This window comes from Hirsutella rhossiliensis, assembly GCF_020360975.1.
Source record: "Hirsutella rhossiliensis strain HR02 chromosome Unknown scaffold00002, whole genome shotgun sequence".
Lineage (NCBI taxonomy): Eukaryota > Fungi > Ascomycota > Sordariomycetes > Hypocreales > Ophiocordycipitaceae > Hirsutella > Hirsutella rhossiliensis.
This window is the reverse complement of record NW_025408668.1, coordinates 1,759,696-1,775,643: the sequence shown is the minus strand read 5'-3', so window position 1 is coordinate 1,775,643 and position 15,948 is coordinate 1,759,696. Positions and strand designations below refer to the sequence as shown.

The window sequence follows — 15,948 nt, the reverse complement described above, 5'->3', positions numbered from 1 at the left end:
TGCTGGAAGGGGGGTATGCTGTAAGCTAGGTGGCTGACGTTATGGCATAGCCAGACTAGTCACGTGCGAGCGCCACGGACACGTCTCCCTTTTACACTAGTAGCTCAATTTACATCAATTACGCCCAGCACCTGTGCCAACAGTGCTGACCCCGTAACACAGGGTACTCGAACGACCATCACAGCCTACGCTGGCTCAAACACTTCGACACTCATACGGCAAAAGAGACTGGGCTCGAAACGATGGTGGTTGATCTCCAAAATTACCATGGCCTATTTATCATCGTTGAAAAGACCGGTCGCTACCAGTCGAGACCTCCTAGCAATTATGCGCGATAGTTCGGCGAACTTCATCGAACTCATCAACTCAAACATCTGGATGTGGGACTCCAGTTGTCTCAAGATCCAATTGCGAAGTTCTACCGCGATGAGGGAATCCATTCCATAGCTCGCCATGGACCGATCTGTGCGGATCTCGTCCTCAGGCAAAGCTAGCAGACAGGACAGCTTCATCAGGGTCGCTGATTGCGTTGCTTCCTCAGCCTCAACCGCAGTCGTTGCCGATCGTAGCATTGCTTGGATGTCCAGCTGTTTCGATTCAGCCCTTGCAGTTGGTTGTTGATCCGGCATCGTCCACATGTGAGAGAACTTGAGATCTGGACGCTGCAACGATGCTTCTCGAGCTTGGGAATTAGGATGGTCTCTGGTAATGCCGCAGATCAGCTGCGCCGCCGAGTGGTCGGATGCAAAGGGATTTCGTATCGCCTCGTTGATGGTGGCCAAAAACTCCTTGACCTGGTATTTGCGCTGTCCTTGGCGAGCGACAAAATCCTCGGCAGTCGGGTTCTCTGCTGTGTAACCTTCTCCCTCCACAGAGCCAACATCGATGGACCGCGCAGGCAGGCCAAGCGAGGCTCGATGGCGCGCGAGAGAATCTTGGAAGGTGCTCCCGGCAGAGTAATTGCCTTGGGCATAGGAGCCAAAGATTCCAGCAATGCTCGAAAGAAGGATGAAGAAATCTACAGAGTCTCCGAACGCTTGATGCAAACACATCGTTCCTATAACCTTCGGTTCCATTGCGGCCCGCCACTGCTCGTAGCTCATGCTGTCCACACGAGAATCCTGTTTCCGTTAGAATCTATTCTTGTTTTCGAGCACGGTTGTGACATACCTGGAGCACCATTGCTCCTTGGACGACACCTCTGATTGGTAATCCCTTGGCATAGTCTTTGATCGACTCAATAGTGGCAGAGTCCGTAACACTGCCCTTCCAGACAACGACGCTAACTCCGGCTATCCGCATCTCTTCCACCAGTTCTCTCATAGCCTGACTATCGGGGCCAGATCGAGACAGGGTGATGATGTGCTTTGCTCCGAGACTCGCAAAATGTTTGATAGCAGCCCTACCTAGGCCGCCAGCTCCCCCCACCAGCAAATAGGAGCAATCTTCTCGCAGCTTAGGAGCCGGTGACTGTTGGGGTTGGACCTGCAAGCCAGAGTCAGTGAGAGATTTCACGACCTTGGGTAACAAACTGGTTCGTACAAGAATGGTCATCCCGTGGTCCAACTTGAGCAGCAATTTACCGACGTGTTTCCCAGCCTGCACCAGCCTGAAAGAGCCCTCCAGCTCTGAGACAGGATTGACCGATATAGGACTCAGAACCTTGATCTTATCTTGACTTATGAGACTGAAGACGGTGTGGACGAGTTGTTGATAGACGGCCGGCTTTGCCTTGGCAAGCAACGCCAAGTCAACGGCGGTAAAAGTGATGTTCTTTTCCAAAGAACTCATTTCGAGCCTCGCATTGGAGATCAAATCCTTCTTACCAATCTCAACAAACCGTCCGAATGGCGCAAGGAGAGAGCAACTCTTTTGCAAAGCCTCACCGCTGAGTGAGTTGAGAACAACATCGACGCCGTGTCCGTTGGTCTTGCGAAGAATATGACGGCTGAAATCGAGACGGCGACTGGAGAATATGTTCTCGTCCGGAATCTGGAATTTCTCTCTCACGAGTGCTCTTTTCTCCTCGCTGCCTACCGTGACGTAAATCGCGCCGGCCTTGAGATACTGCGACAGGGAAATGGCAGCTTGACCAACCGCTCCAGCTCCGCAATGAATCAAGATGGACTCGCCCTCTTGGAGATTGGCAGCATTCCTCAGTGAATACAAAGCTGTGGCGTAGACCAGGGGAACGGCCGTGGCGACTTCCATCGATATCTTCTTGGGTATGTGATTGAGATTCCACTGGTCGACGACACTGGTGGTTGCGAGGCCATCTCTATCCGAGACATGGACCAAATCACCAACAGCGTACTGATGGCGAAGTTGCTCACCAACCTCAACAACCTTTCCGCTGCCTTCTAGCAGCAAGGCCGTGTGCCCCTCGAGCTCGCCCATGGCTATCATGATGTCCTTGAAGTTGAGCGAGACATATTGGAGCTCTACCCGAACCTCATCTGCTTCAACCCGTCGCGAGTGCCGCTGCGAGTCCGCCCAGTAGAACGTGTCGAGAAGTCCAGGTTCGTGAATCTGGAGGCTCAGAGCACGGCCTGCTTTGATCGCCCTTTCGTTCCGAGGATGGTAGGTCGACACGCTGTCCATGACGTACTCATCCGTTTGACTGTCGCCCATCAAGCGAGGAATCAAGATCTCGCCATCTCGGACTGCGTATTCGAATTCCAGCAGTGCAGACGTTCGCGGTGCGTATAGACCGAACGTATGGTCGAACACTCGGACAACTTGCTCAGCAGCATCGTTCCCTGATGCATGATTTGGCTCGAGATCCAGCGTAACGACGCTGCTGGCCTGGTTTTCCGTTCGCAGGCAGCGCGTCAGGCCAGTGATGAGCGAGTGCAGAGGATTCCTGGCCTCGACAGCACCCCCACAGCTGACCCATAAGGCGCCACCAGCATTGGACAGTATATGCTGAACCTTGTCCCACTCACTCTTGGAGCATGTCGCCAGGAATGGGTTTACTGCCTCTAGCAGTACCACGACAAGCTGTCCATCAAGAACTTCCGCGTCAGCGAGCCGGGTCCTCTTGGCGTTTATGCCGAATTGGGCCGAGGTCAATAGGTCGACGACGTGGTCTGCAACGCTGTGCCCCTCGCTGCCACTAATCACCGATACAGTCCGCAGAGGGCCTCTTCCCGGGTCCTCCGGGGTTGTTGGGAGTGACTCAAGTTCGACAGAAGCGGACTCTGAATCAAAAGGTTCCGAAGCACTCGACTTGCTTCTCGTCATGGTCAGTGCAGCCGGAGAAAACGGCTCTAGGTGGCCGGTTGCTGTAGAAATCATGACACTTAGATAGTGGTCCTCGGCAGAGTCATAGTCGGGCAGCTCGAGATCGATTCCGGAGAAGCCGCAGCGGCTGAGCCTATGACGCCAGCCAGATGGATCGAGAAGGGGTGAGTTTACCCGACCATCATTGACACCATGCCACCATCCAGGGAGCATGCCAAATATGATTCCGAGGTGGGCTTTTGGCACGGTAATCTCCATAAGAGCAAGCTGACCATCGGGCTTGAGTAAGCTCTTCACGTTTTTCAGCGTGTTGTCGAGCTCATGAGTCGCATGCAAAACATTCGAGGCAATGACCAAGTCATACGAACCAGGTTCAAACCCCTGCTGTTCTGGCGATACTTCGATGTCAAGCCTCCTAAACTCTAAAGACTCTTGAAACCTATTCAGTTTCTGTGCTGCACTGTTGAAGAACCCCGTCGATATGTCAGTGAAAGTGTAAGACTCCAACCTGGCCTTTCCTGAAGCAACCTTGTCGTCATGAAGAGTTTCCAGAACAGCCATCGAAGTGGCTGCCGTTCCAGCCCCGATCTCAAGGATCCGGAAATTCGGGTTCTTAAATTGCAGAAGTTTGACATACTTGGCCAACCGCTCGTGACATCTGTCGGTGTTTTCGTTCTTGTAAAGTCGGCTCAGACGATCCTTCTCAAGAAAAAGTGCCAAAGGATCAACTTGTCCGCGGAGGACACCTGGCAGCTGAGGGGCTATGTCAACCAAAACCTCGCCATAGATTCCCAAAGACTTGATCTTGTCTTGAAGCGCATCGTCGACCTGAAGTGGCTCGTGGCTACCAGCGCTCATCAACTTCATCCATTGATGCAGATGAGAAGCCGGGCCCGTGATATTTGCTTCGTCAGGAGAGGCTTCTTCCAGTGCCCGTTGAATGACAGCCCTGGCAAATTGGTCGTATAGGGCCAGTTTTCCTGCTTCCAACGCGTTCGGAGAGTCGGGAACGCAACGCTCGATAATTCTCCGAGGCTCGGCGCAAGTCAAATCAATGGACCATTCCAAACGATGGCACCGCAATTCTCCGACCGGATTCTGCTGAGACAATCGACTTGTCCTAGCGAAGTTGACCCCCTGCATCTTCATGAAAACCTCCGCTGTCGCGCCCTCGGGGCTTGAGACGATTTGATCTGTTGCGTAATTGGAGACGCCACGATTCCTGAGACACGTCGCGACTGACATTCCCTCCCCGGGTTGGGACGGAACCTCATTCGAGATTTCAAGGTTATCAATTCCAGTGAGGACGAAGGTACCCCGAAGTTTGTCTCTGACTTTCATGGAGGCGAAGGACGCTTGGAAGCAGAGGTCCAATGTTGCCGGATGGACACAATGGGGTTGCTGGTGATTCGAAGGCATAATGGCCTGAACGTCTGGGATCTTGATTGGACGGATCGATGAAGATTCGGATGCTCGCATGTCTTCTTGGCCTTCGAACGGACCGGTGTACTCCATCCCGATGCCACTAAGCTCCTTGTATAGCTCTTTTGCAGTGAGCCGAACGCGGCTGTTCTTCACAGCTTCCTCGACGAACTCGAGAGATTCAGAATCCGTCAGCTCCAGGTGCTGCCCATTAGCCGAATGACTGATAGCAGTTACTAGACCCCTGCTATGCTCTGTTGATTCTCCAGTGGCGGACAGCGAGAAAATTCGGAACTCTTTCCACGAAGTCGATGATTCTCGTGCTGTGTACGTGTAAGGTCGGATAGTCATCAACGTCTCCACGCCGACAGCGTTATCGGGAACAACCAGGGCTCGACTGAAAAAGACTTGCCGAAATTTGATACGCATGTTTTTCCAGGCATTACCTTCACTGAGGATCTGTTGCTTCAAAGCTTCCAAGACCATGGCAACAAAACCAGCACCTGGGAACACGACTTGACCTCCAATGCAGTGTCCCCTGAGCCAAGGCAGTTCTGCAAGACGGAGATAGTTACGCCAGGTGGGTTCAGTCGGGATACTGTCCATGCTGGCTACCCCGAAGAGATCATGCTTAGGGAATTTCCGATGTCGATATTGAGCGCTGCGGCGGGACTCGCACCAGTGAGCTGTGATGTGGTGCCAATTGTACGGTGGCAAATTTGTCAAGACGTCCCTCTTCGCATTGCCGTGCGGATCGTTTACCTGACTGAAATCTATGGAAGCTCCCTTGACAAAGAGGTCGCGTGCTAGAAGTATCGCGGTCCTAGTGGCGTCTTGATTTCGAGAAAGCATAGAGTGATAGGTGGTTGATCCCGAGAGTTTGGATGTTTTGAAAATCTGCTTCACCGGACCTGAAAGCGCAGCGTGAGGACCAATCTCGACGACGGCGAGTGGACTGCTTTGCTTTTGATCCGTTCGCAGTGTGCGAAGGACTTCTGCAAAAGCATCGCTGAAGAGGACGGGAGACGTCAGATTCGTACCCCAGTAGGCCGCATCCAGCTCTTCGCCTCGAACAGTCTCCCCTGTGACGGAGGAGACCATCTGGATATGCTGCTCGCATGGAGAGGGTTTTATGTCTTGTATGGCGCCAAGGTATTCTTCAAGAACCATTTCCATGTGGTGAGAGTGATAAGCCACGTCAACAGCCAGCTTGCGATGGAAGACTTCTCCAGCAGCTAGTCTTTCCTGAAGGTTGTCCAACGCCAGCGCGTCTCCTGACAGAGTGACGCTGTGCGGACTGTTGACACAAGCTATCACGACTCTGCCGGAGGTGGAATCCTCGTCGATGTATTCTCGGGCTTCGCGTGCCGAAAGTCCGACGGCGAGCATGCACCCGCGAAGATTTGGATTCTGCTCTTTGAACAACTTCATGGAGCGTCCGCGAAAATATGCGACTTTCAAGCAATCTTCGGCTGAGAGAATACCCGCTGCGTTTGCCGCGGCAATTTCTCCGCTCGAGTGCCCGCACGCCACGGTCGGCCGAATGCCCCAAGACTTGAGCAGGTCGATGAGTGCAATCTGGATAGCTGTGCAGCAAGGCTGGGACAAGATGGCTTCGTGGATACGAGAAGTATCACCGGACCTTTCCAGCTCGGTGATAAGACGCCAACCGCTCCCGAGGTTGACAAGATAATCCTCAGATCGCTTCAATGAGTCGGCGAAGACGGGGTACGTGCCCAACAATTCGCGGCCCATGCCTGCCCATTGGGCACCCTGACCTGAATTCTGATAAGCCCATCATGCACATTATGTTGCCTGTCTTCGGGACTGACATACCTGTGAAGATGAAGCATAGTTTCAGGTCTTCGGCGTGATTCGTCGCCCGCTCCGAGCCCGTGGTAATGTTCGTAAGCCCGTCCACAAGCTCATCACAAGTGGAAGCGGCCACACAAAAACGGACCTTGAGGGAAGATCGCCTAGTTGAGAGCGTGTAAGCAAGGCTGTCCAGAGCGTCGTTGGTATCATCCAGGGTGTCGGCAATGAAACGTTTGATGTTGGCCGCCAGTGCCCCGACCCCCCCATCATGATGGTGCGAGAACGGAAAAAGACGTTGTTTCGCAACGTTAGCCGTTGATGAAGGTCCGAGGGTCAAGTGCTCACCCATGCTCGCTCGAGGATCCGGTGGGTGTGCAGGTTTCGCAATGTCGAGATAATCATCTGCCGCCTCCAGGATGACGTGAGCGTTTGTGCCTCCATATCCAAAGCTGTTTACCGACGCGCGGCGAAGAGCATCTTCAGGCCACCTGAGCATCCTTCGGGGCACCTACACGACACGCGTCAGTCTCAGCTTCCACAATAATCTAGAAAACGCACCTCCATGCCCCAGTCTTCGAGCGGAATGTTGTTGCTCGGTTTTGCAAGCATGGCATTTGGGGGTATCATCTTCTTCTCGAGCATCAAGACGATTTTGATTAGGCCGACCAATCCGGCCGCGCTCTCGGTGTGCCCCACGTTCGCCTTGACGCTCCCAATAAACAATCTTTTGGCCCTCTGCCTTCCCTTGCAGAGGGAGTCGTGTAAAGCGGTGGCTTCTATCCTGTCTCCCACGATGGTCCCGGTTCCTGTTCCAGGTGTGAGCGCCCTCTGCATCGAGTCGCCGTGACCGGAAACATACCATGCGCTTCCACGTAAATTGTGTCATTGGGGCTGAGGCCTGCCAGCTCGTAAGCCCTCTGAACCATCCTCGTCTGAATATCACATGATGGCATCGTCACGCCAGGTGTGCGACCGTCCGAGCACACGTTGCTGCCACGGATGACGGCTCGTATCGGATCACCGTCAGCCAGAGCCATGTCTAATCTCTTCAGCACAACGGCAGCCACGCCTTCACCTCTCCCGAAACCATTGGCACGAGAGTCGAAAGCATAGCAGCGACCGTGGGGGGAAAGGAATCTGTCGCGAGGTTAAATGGTCAGCTGTGTTTCTTCAATTTGTTCGAGAGTACTTGCTGCATAGAAGACATGACTGTGACCTTGTCTGGATCAAGGATCAAGTTGGTGCCACCAACTAATGCCTGCGTCACCTCTCCAGCCTGGATGGCTTTGCAAGCTTCATTGATCCCGACGAGTCCACTGGAGCAAGCGGTGTCGAGAGTGATGCTAGGCCCATGCAAATTAAAGATGTACGAAATACGATTGGAAACGAGTGCATTTCCGGTGCCGGTGAACCGGTAGCTTACATATCGTTAGCGACTTCAAGGAACCATCCAACCGACTGGCATCTCACATTGGGGATAACTCGGGATCCATGCCCAAGATCTTGTCGTAGTCGGAATTTGAGATTCCGCAGTATACACCTGTGTCTGAGCCGTCAAGCCTCTTCAAAGCCATTCCCGCGTTTTCAAACGCCTCGTACGCAACTTCAAGCAGCATTCTTTGCTGTGGATCGATCGCGGATGCCTCCACATGGCTGACCCCAAAGAACAGTGTGTCGAATAATGCGGGATCTTCTTTGATCAAATGGAACCCACGAGTGTTGAACTAAGCATTACCCTTGTCAGTACATTGGGAGGACGAAGAACCATAGCCGACGGGTTGGTTGCTCACCGAGCCATTGGATTCAGCCTGCGGGTGCCAGAAAGCGTCCATGTGAAAGCGGTTGCCCCCATTACGTGACCAGCCTGTCAGGCCCCTTGATAGCATCTGCCACAAGCCTTCCGGGCTGGTGGCAATGCCTGAGAGACGGCATGACATTCCCACAACGGCTATAGGCATTTGGCCGGTTCCATCTGAGGCGGCCATGATGGACGGCAGGAAAGGGAATGCCTGCCTATTGTCAAGTCCGACCGATGACAGGCGGTTCGTGCACGAGCGATGACCGGTGACGCGGGCAAGGAGACCCGATTTGCTAATGTGGCGGACGAAAAAGATGGGAATGGTACTTCACAAACCTCAATTGGAGAGTTGATCAGGTTATGATCGACCACGTATACGAAGGCTGGCGGAGGTGCAACTTAAATAGCGGACGGAAGAAGGCGAGACGCTGAACTCTATTTGCGTTCAGCTGGTGACTTTTGGCGACTTGAGTTTTCATCTTTCGGATGCCTTCACCCAAATTAGACGAGTGCTAGTTAATCGGAAGCAGTCTTCAAAAATCTTTGCCCACGCTAAAGCCGACCCCTATTAGGAAAAAGAAAAGGGCAAAGCTGGGATAGTAACCCCGTACTCCGTATATAAGTTTCTACTATATCTTACCTCGGTATTCCTCTCCTTTTATATAATAACTATACGAAATAAAAACCTTGATATCGCGACCCGGGCGTGAATTATAACGTTATGATACCTATCAAGTCCGGCGTCTCCTTTAATGCGAGAATTCACTTAATCTTAACGCTATTGAGCCCTAGATAAAGAGACTGACTATAAAAAGGGCGCTAAAGTTATCAAGCCAGACATTGAAGCATGCCTCCGTACCAGCGGCCCAAAGTGCAGGAGGTCACCTCCGAACATGGTGTTGAGACCAGTGCCTGATGCAAGTGGCCCAGTCTATGTCTCAAGCATTGGCTCAAGAGCGCGGTGGAAGAAATAGGCGGTCTCCACGGCCGGCCGCGTCTCCATGGCTGGAAGAAACAGGTGGCTCAAATCGGTGAAATTAGTGATGCATATCCTGGTCTAGCGCAAGGAGAGAAATTAGGGCAAAGGAGGGTGTGGTTCCGTTGATTAATGTGTCATGTCTCGGCCAACAGGTCAGATTCCTGTCTCGGCCAAATGTAAATCATCATTTACCCTCCCTTACTTATCGACCACGTATCAACGTGTTTTCCCTAATGTATCGCGTAAGCTCTTGCCTTGAAACTTCGTGCCGGCAGTGAAGTCGCATATCACGCCGGGCAAAAGAATAAGATCACAGTTATATATAGGCTTTCTGTCCAGGTTTGGCTGAATTAATCTTTAGTTTGTCTGCGGTAACCTCTTCCGATTACCTGAACCTATCCTCCACTGGCCTCCCAAGATCTAAGTCTAGCAACGAAAGGTAGTCGAGTGTCTTTACACTTCCCTACATGGCCGCCCAAACGCACGACCCTCAACCGACTACAATGCTTGTCCAACCTTCTCAGCATGCGGCTGCCAATGGGGACGGCATGCCACTTTATGACCGCAAGGACGACTGCATGTATCCCACGGACTTGCTCTCACCGACTCTTTTGTCTAAGAACTGCCAAAGTACCTTTGTTACCCCGAGCGTCCCATTAACCCCCGAATGGGTGAAGCTGCCTGCTCTGGACCAAGTCGAGAATCGGGTCATAATCCCCGCGGTGCTGATCTTCCAAATGCCCTTGCCTGCTCTTCGGCAGCCGCTATTGCGAGACTTGAAAACCAGTCTTGCGAACACGATTGGGGAATTGTCGTTTTTGGCGGCAGACGTTGTGCCAGACTGCGAGGAGCAGGGATCAATTCAACTGGAAATCTCGGACGGCGCCGGAGTATGGTTCCACTCCCAGGAACTGCCAGAAATCGATTATCACGCACTCGAGCGCCGAAGATTTCCATGTTCGGCATTTCCGTTCCTATCATCGGTGGTACCAGAGCCACGGCTTCACCGCTCGCAACGAACTCCTGTCCTCACCGTGCTAGCGACATTCATCACCGGCGGACTGCTGCTGGCGTTGAACAATCACCACTCTGTGACTGACGGTACTGGAATGAAACCTTTTATCAAGACCTTTGCAAAGCATCTTGCGGCCTTGTCGGAAGGCCGTTTCGTTTCGTCAGAGGATGTATTTCCGGAGGAAGCACTTGACCGATCAAACATCTTTAGAGGTGGCGGACGTAAACAGCTCTGCGATATTCCGAACTATCGAGTGAGCGAAAATTACCGATTCGCTCGAGAGAACTCGCTACTTGAGGCTATTGTCGCTCGGGACGAGCAACTCCAGCTGCTACAGAAACTCCAACTTTCACATTGGGTTGTCTCGGGCAAGTCGCTGCTCGCATTGAGAGAGGCTGCATCGCCGCTACATGAAACAGAAGGCTCGACCGTCTTGACAAACCACGCAATATTATGCGCGGCGCTGTGGCGTCATATATCCCGAGCGCGACAGTTATCCTCTTTGGGCATCACGACAAATTCCTTCATCAGCACTGTCAATGTCAGGAGGCGAATGGACCCCCCGCTTCCGCTGGAATATGCAGGCAACGCACTCGTGCACGCCAAGACTTCTGCAGCAGTCTCTGATGTGGTGTCGGCAGAGCCTGGAACGCTGTACATGTTGGCAAGACAAATCACCCATGCAATCGAGTGGTGGACGTCGGAGCGGATTTGGGAGCTGATTGGAGCAATTGAGTCTAGTGCAATGATCAGCAAAATAGAGCCCGACATGGATAACTTTCAAGGCCCAGATCTGGAGGTCAGCAACACCGCGACGATTGGAGATGTTCTCGAACTTGACTGGGGATGTCGGCTGGGGAAGGTGAAGGCTATACGCTTTGCGTACGCGCCAGTCAAGGATGGCTGGGTCAATGTGTTGCCTCAAAAAAAGGGAGATGATCTAGAGCTGCTGATAGCCCTTGAGAAGGATGTTATTAAGCGCCTGGGACAAGACAAAGAATGGCTCCAATTTGCGCAGGAATCTTTATAACAAGTCTAGCTATCTCGGAATATTAATACCGCTGATAATTCGGGTGGAGGAAGCTTTAGGATTCTATCGTAAAGACCATCGCGCCATGCAAGCAAAAGTAAAATACTATTAAGGAGAGTAGGCTTAAGAGACTAGAACAGTGCCCTATAGACCTAATAGTTATATATTAGGGAGCCTGCCTAACTAATATAACTCCCCTAGCCTAAAGATATAATATAGGCCTAACTTAGGTATAGGAATATCTTAATGCCCTCTTTTAGCTAGCTATTTATAGTTACTATACCTATATAAGCCTCTCTCTTATCTTAATAAATAGATCTTTAATTATATCTTAGATTATTATTTTAAAGCTTTTATTTATATAAAGTACTACTAATAACGCGCTATAAGTATAACTCTTTACCTTAAATAGCTATTTAACTACTACTTATATCTTACTAAACTATATACTTAGGATAAAGCTTATAAGTTTATTATAAGCTACTTTTTCTATAAAGTTACTTAGGGCTTAAGTAAGTATTATATTACTACTTTAGGTTTATTAGCTTACTTTATTAAAGTATATAAATTTAAGTAGTATCTCTTTATATTATATACTTTAATTAAGCTTAGTATATTAAAAGCTAGCTTTATATTTATATACCTCTTAGCCTTAGTATTATTATAGAGTAAGTAGAGGTATAGGCATAAATATAGTTTATAAGAAAAAGGTTAATAACCTATAAAGGGGAAAAGGAAGAGAAGTATAAGCTTAGCCTAGACCTTAGTCTAGGCCTATATAAGGCAAAAGCCCTTATATTATACCCCTACCTAGCTTTAAAGAGGCGCGACTTTAAATAATACTTAATACTATACCTATAGGGATAGAACCCTTTTATAAACTATATACGCTTAGTCGTAGAAAAAGATATTAGTAAATAATATATAATACCCTCCTACGTAAGCTTCTTAGATAGACTATATTATTAGTAGGGACCGCGCCCTAAGAGCTAGACTTAAGTACTTATAGTTAAGGAGTAAAGGTATATAAAATAGTATATAGCTAGCTTTAGTAGGTTATAGTATCCTACCCCCCTTATATTAGTATATAGTAGTAGCTCTTAGTACTATAATATAAAGGATAGTACTTTAGTATATAAAGCTCCGCTCCCTTTTATATAGGGCTATATAAATACTCTCTTTCGCTATAGTTATATTATATTAGCGGCCTTTTTATATCTTAGCCGCCCTTTTAGTTACTATAAGTATACGTTTTATCTATATAGCTACTACTATATATAAGGGACCGCTTATAGAGCTTATAGAGGTATTACTAAGATTACTTATTACTAAAGTCGCTATTATTAAACTTAACCTCCTTTCTATCTTAGCGCGTATACCCCTTTACTACTTAGAGTATATTTACCTACGCCCTTTAGTGCGGGTACTTTAAAAACTAATAGGATTTACTACTATAGCCTATATAGCGGCCCTCCTACCGCTACCTCTTCCTATCCTTAGTCCTTAAGGTAGAGATAAAGATATCCTCTTTTTAAGCTATAGGAGAAGATAAAAAATATATATATAACGGGCTTATAAGGAAAGTAGTAAGTATTACTAAGGTTAGTCTCTATATAGCTTAGGGCTTTATAACGCCGGCTCTAGTAAACGTTATCTACGCTATTTATATAGGCGCGGGTATAACGGGCCTATAAGGGAGGCGGCGAGGGTTACTAAGGTTAGTCTCTATATAGCTAAGGGCTTTATAACGCTAGCTCTAGTAAACGTTATCTACGATATTTATATAAGTATAGGAGCGGCTTAATTAGACTATATAATTAAACGTTAGCTTTAAGTATAGCTATAGTAGCTATTCTATATATAGCGATATAAAAAGGATTAAATAAAAAGTAGATTATATAATTATAAAGTAAGTAAGGGTATAAGTATAAATATAATTTATAAGAAGAAGGCTAATAATCTATAAAAGGGAAAAGAAAGAGAAGTATAAGCTTAGCCTATATAAGTATAAAGGCCGCTTATATATAAGCTTAGCTTAAACCTTAGTTTAAACCTATATAAGGTAAAGGCCCTTATAAGTATAGTATTATTATTATTAATTTATACTAAGGGACCTATTAAAGGTATCGAAGAAAGCTACTTATTCTTAGTAGCTAGAAACTATAGCTTATTCTACTTAAGTAAAAACTAACCGCTTATTATTCTTCCTCTTTAAGTTTATATTTAACTTAGTACTTAATAACTAATAAGGTAGATTATCTTACTAAATAGTATAGTATCTTACTATATCCTTAAACTTTAACTTAGACTATTAATACCTACCTATTTAGCTATAAATATAAGCTAGTTAGAGATTAAGTTAAGCGTGCTAGTAGTCCTTTTAAATATCTTCTTTTTTAGCTAGGCTAAAGGCGCTAGTTATTATCGCTTAAGCTTATTAACGGATTTCCTTAAGGGAATATATCTTAAGTTATTTCTACCTTAGAGCGGCCCTAGCTTTCTTAAGCTTAAATAGCCGCCCTAGCCTCTCCTCCCTCTCTTTCTTTTTCTTTAGGGCTATAGTTATAGCTCCCTACCTCTTTACTAGCCTTTTAGCTAGTATAGCCTCTACCCCTCCCTTAGCTTAAGGCCTTACCTCTACTATTTAGTACTCTTAAAACCTCTTAGGCCTTACTAAATAAGCGCCTTAAGTACTATCTTATACCTTTTATAGTTTTAGATAAGTATAGCTCTATACTAAGTATTAAGCACTAGTCCCTTAGTATAGGGCTAGTATATTAACCTTACTATCTACCTAGATTTAGTATAGGTTTAATAGGTAATTAAATAGACTAGCTACCGTATATAATTAAACGTATTATATAAACTAGCTACTATACGTTATTACGCGCGTTAAATACGGACTAGCTACTAGTTTATAAGTTAAAGTAAGAGTAGTAATAACTATCTATATTCTTCTCTACCCGCCTAAGATCTAATAGGTTCTCTATCCTTTATATATACTATAGCGAGCGTAAGACCTTACTTAGGGCCTTAACTAAGTAATATCTTAACCTTATAATTATATAATAGTAGTATAGTATATTTACGGTATTTCCTAGTATTTTCCCTAAGTAGGTATAGGTATTTCTTTATAATTTCCCCGCTATATTCTTATAGTAACTTCTTAAGGAAATATTAATATAGTCCCTAAGGAGCTATTAATACTTAGGAAATTATAGTATATTCCTTATATAATATATCCTTAAGGGAAATCTCCGTAAAATATCTATATAATCCGCTTAGTTATTATTTCTAGGATTTCTAGGTAATTTCCTAGAGTTTACTTAGTAGCTTCTAGGTTCTTTCTTTCGCGGGGAGCCTTAAGGAGTTAAGGGTAACTTCCTTAAAAGAAGTAGATATCGTTCTAGGTACCTAGATTATCGACTATAGGGTATCCTATAATAAATACCTAGGGTAAAAGAATTAACTAACGTCCTTATTAGTTTCCCACGGTATTTAAGTAGGAGTCGCGCTAATAAGGGATTATAGTAAAGTTATATAGATTTCTAAGGTTAGTATAAAGAATAACTTATCTCTTATCTAGAATATAACCTAGTATAACTAATACTAAGGGCGCGAGGCGGCTAAGCTAAGAGTAAAATACTACTAAGACTAGGGGCACTAAGTAGCTAAACTAAGGTAATAAACGAGTAAGGCTAAGGGCATAGTATAGCTAAGCTAGGGAAAACTAATTATAACCGGGGGCGCTCTATAGCTAAGCTAGTAATAAAACGAATAGGGCTAGGGATACTATAAAGCTAACCTAGTAACCGACTATCTTATACCGCGGGGGTAAGGGTAAGGCGGGGGATCTCCTCCTTAGCTTCGTCCTCTATTAGTTCCTTAGGGCCTACTAGTACGTCGGCCGGGGTATCCTATATATCGGAGGCTCTATAAATAGGCACGCTATAAGCGTTATTTAAAGCTAGTTTTACTAAGAGTATTATAGCTAGTTTATTATAAGAGGCTAGAATTTAGTTATAGATTACTATTACTAATACCTATATAGTTAGGCCTAGGTTCTAGAATCCGCCTAAGTATATATCGGTAAACTTCTAGTTTAATAAGTTAAAATAAGCTATTATATTAGCAATATAAGGGCGGGCCGTAGCTAGCGTATATAAGGGGCTAACGCGGGCGGCTCTTTAATATACTATAGCGAGCTTAAGTAAGTCGTTTAAGAGGTAAGCGGCGAAAGCGAACTAATAAATAAAGCTAGTAAGCACTCTAGTAAGGGCGGCGTACTAGCTAACTAAGAGGTTAGCGTCGGCCTTCTTATAGATAGCGGTAAATAGATTTACTTAGATTACGGCTATATTTAGGGCTCTATAAACTAGCGCTTCTAACCTAGAGTAAATAATACCTATATAGCCGTTTATATTACCTAGGTTATTATAGTATACTATAAAAGGTATAATAGGGAATAGTCTAGGCTTTCTATAGCTTAGGAACTAAAAGAGGTTAAGCTTTTATTAGACTAGTATTAGGGCCTATTCCTTAGCGAATAGGTTAGCCCGCTTAAAGGGAGTAAAAGGTAGGGCCGCGGTAGTAGTAAGTAAGCGTTTAGTAAACGGGTTCCTTAATAGCTCGTCGAATATAAGGTC

The 15,948-nt window shown here is 46.9% G+C and overlaps 2 protein-coding genes across 2 annotated transcripts; one reads left to right on the top strand and one right to left on the bottom strand.

Annotated features, from left to right (window-relative positions):
- Positions 1 to 272: 272 nt before the first annotated feature.
- Positions 273 to 8,465, bottom strand: HRG_01749 (KR domain-containing protein; the record flags this gene model as incomplete). The annotated part of the gene is made up of 18 exons (XM_044860220.1): positions 273 to 1,121; positions 1,171 to 1,485; positions 1,543 to 2,135; positions 2,334 to 2,663; positions 2,712 to 3,376; positions 3,443 to 3,942; positions 4,021 to 4,192; positions 4,235 to 4,341; positions 4,399 to 5,219; positions 5,265 to 5,775; positions 5,863 to 5,986; positions 6,059 to 6,443; positions 6,502 to 6,988; positions 7,039 to 7,286; positions 7,340 to 7,617; positions 7,674 to 7,898; positions 7,951 to 8,204; positions 8,271 to 8,465. The coding sequence occupies 18 exons, from the start codon at positions 8,463 to 8,465 to the stop codon at positions 273 to 275; spliced, it is 7,059 nt and encodes a 2,352-aa protein (XP_044723853.1).
- Positions 8,466 to 9,724: 1,259 nt separating this feature from the next.
- On the top strand, positions 9,725 to 11,302 carry HRG_01748 (transferase family domain-containing protein; the record flags this gene model as incomplete). Its single annotated transcript, XM_044860219.1, has 1 exon — positions 9,725 to 11,302. The coding sequence occupies one exon, from the start codon at positions 9,725 to 9,727 to the stop codon at positions 11,300 to 11,302; it is 1,578 nt and encodes a 525-aa protein (XP_044723852.1).
- Positions 11,303 to 15,948: the final 4,646 nt, after the last annotated feature.